Source organism: Tamandua tetradactyla, chromosome 14 (genome assembly GCF_023851605.1).
Source record: "Tamandua tetradactyla isolate mTamTet1 chromosome 14, mTamTet1.pri, whole genome shotgun sequence".
NCBI classification, from domain to species: Eukaryota; Metazoa; Chordata; class Mammalia; order Pilosa; family Myrmecophagidae; genus Tamandua; species Tamandua tetradactyla.
Window position 1 is genome coordinate 45,292,363 of NC_135340.1, and position 1,923 is coordinate 45,294,285.

At 37.1% G+C, this 1,923-nt stretch overlaps 1 protein-coding gene across 1 annotated transcript; it reads right to left on the reverse strand.

Annotated features, from left to right (window-relative positions):
* Positions 1-684: 684 nt before the first annotated feature.
* LOC143655075 (olfactory receptor 4F3/4F16/4F29-like) lies at positions 685-1,623 on the reverse strand. The gene has a single exon (XM_077126620.1). It carries the CDS (start codon positions 1,621-1,623, stop codon positions 685-687), a length of 939 nt encoding a protein of 312 aa, XP_076982735.1.
* Between the last annotated feature and the right edge of the window lie 300 nt (positions 1,624-1,923).

Consider the following 1,923-nt stretch of genomic DNA (forward strand, 5'->3'; position numbering starts at 1 on the left):
GTTAAATAAGCTGGAACACACTGCTCATAAGATTGAAAAGGTTAATCTTGTGAAACCCAGACAGCACTGTCCAATCAAAAAGGTGGCCAGACCAAAGGAATTCATTTTCCCTCTTGTAATGGGAGACATACCCAGTGTGTAATACAAGCTTTACTCTCCAATCAAAGCACGATATCATTAAATATGCAAAAAAATCTATCTAATTCCTCTTGTTCTGATACACTACTCATTAATGCTGTCATCATCCATGGACTTCCATAGGCTTCTGTATAGCAAAAACTTGGGTCTCACTTATGGAGAAGACTGGGCTACTCGACAGATTATTTTGTGTTATGACAAGTTAAAACAGGCAATAAATGTATATATTCCTATCTTGCATCCATTTATTGGGTCATTCAACATTCACTTAAATCACCCACTCTCTGACAATGAAGAGACCCAATTTTGAAACCTTGGACATAGTATATTCATCAAAGTAATATCACCTGAAAGAAGAGCTTTTGGACTTCTCCCTCAGGTACATTTCATTGCATTGTTAGCTTCCTTCAAAAAATACATCAATTAATACTTAAAAGAATGAAGTTATTATCATCTAGTTCAACTAAATATTTGTAAAATATCTTTGAAAATCAAGACATTGAAATAATACAAACTCTATGTGCCTACATGTCATACTTATCTCATTTAAGACATTTTTCTATAAATGGTAAGTAGGCTGCATACTCTTCTCATTGCCATCTTCATGTCTTTGTTCCTGAATGTATAGATGACTGAATTCAAAAAAGGAGTGAGAACTGCAGTGAAAACAGCAAGTAATTTGTCTGCATGCGAAGTGGGGTGAGGCCAGGTATAAACAAAGATGCAAGGACCAAAGAACAAAATCACTACAATGATATGAGATGACAAAGTGGAGAGGGCCTTGGATAATCCCTCTGAAGAGCGTTTCCAGACTGTGACCAAGACAAAAACATAGGAGATGACCAAAATGATGAATGATCCCAGAGATATAAACCCACTGTTGACTGTGACCATGAACTCTAGTCTGTAGGTGTCTATGCAGGCAAGTTTGATGAACCGAGGAAGGTCACAATAAAAACTATCCAACACGTTAGGACCACAGAATGGCAATTTTATAACAAAACTCAGTTGAGTCCCAGAGTGGATCAAACCAATTATCCATGCAGCAATCAGAAAAAAAATGCACATTTTTCGGCTCATGATAGTCAAATAGTGGAGAGGTTTACATATGGCAATGTATCTGTCAAAGGCCATGGCTATAAGTAGCACCATCTCCACACTACCGATGATGTGAATGAAGAAGATCTGAGTGATGCAGCCTCCAAAGGAGATGACTTTGTGCTTTCTGAACAGGTCATAAATCATCTTGGGGGTAAGGACAGAAGAAATACCCAGGTCAATGAAAGAGAGATTGGCCAGCAAAAAGTACATTGGGGAGTGTAAATGAGGGTCAGAAGCTACTGTGAGCACAATGAGAGAGTTTGTCATCATGCTTGCCACATAAAATGCAGAGGAGTACACAAAGAGAAGAAGTTGGATCTCCCAAGAATTGGAGAGTCCCAAGAACACGAATTCTGACACAGTGGAATTATTTGCTCCATCCATTGATTTATCAGCTGGAGTGCCTCCAATATTACCACACAAAAGAAAATAAAAAGGAAACTGAAATAAGAATGGTAATACTGTTCTACTATTATAATGATTCATTATTTAAGGGTATATATACTGAAAAAGTATATATCCTGTCAATAGAGGCTCAGACTCTTATGTTCAATAAGTAATGAATTTCCCTTGGGGTCACCTGAATAACCTGAGTTACTTAAACATAACATTCTCATCATCATGGCTTCACATCATTACTCTCAAATTATAAGCAAGTGTTGATAACAAATATGAAAACATAGT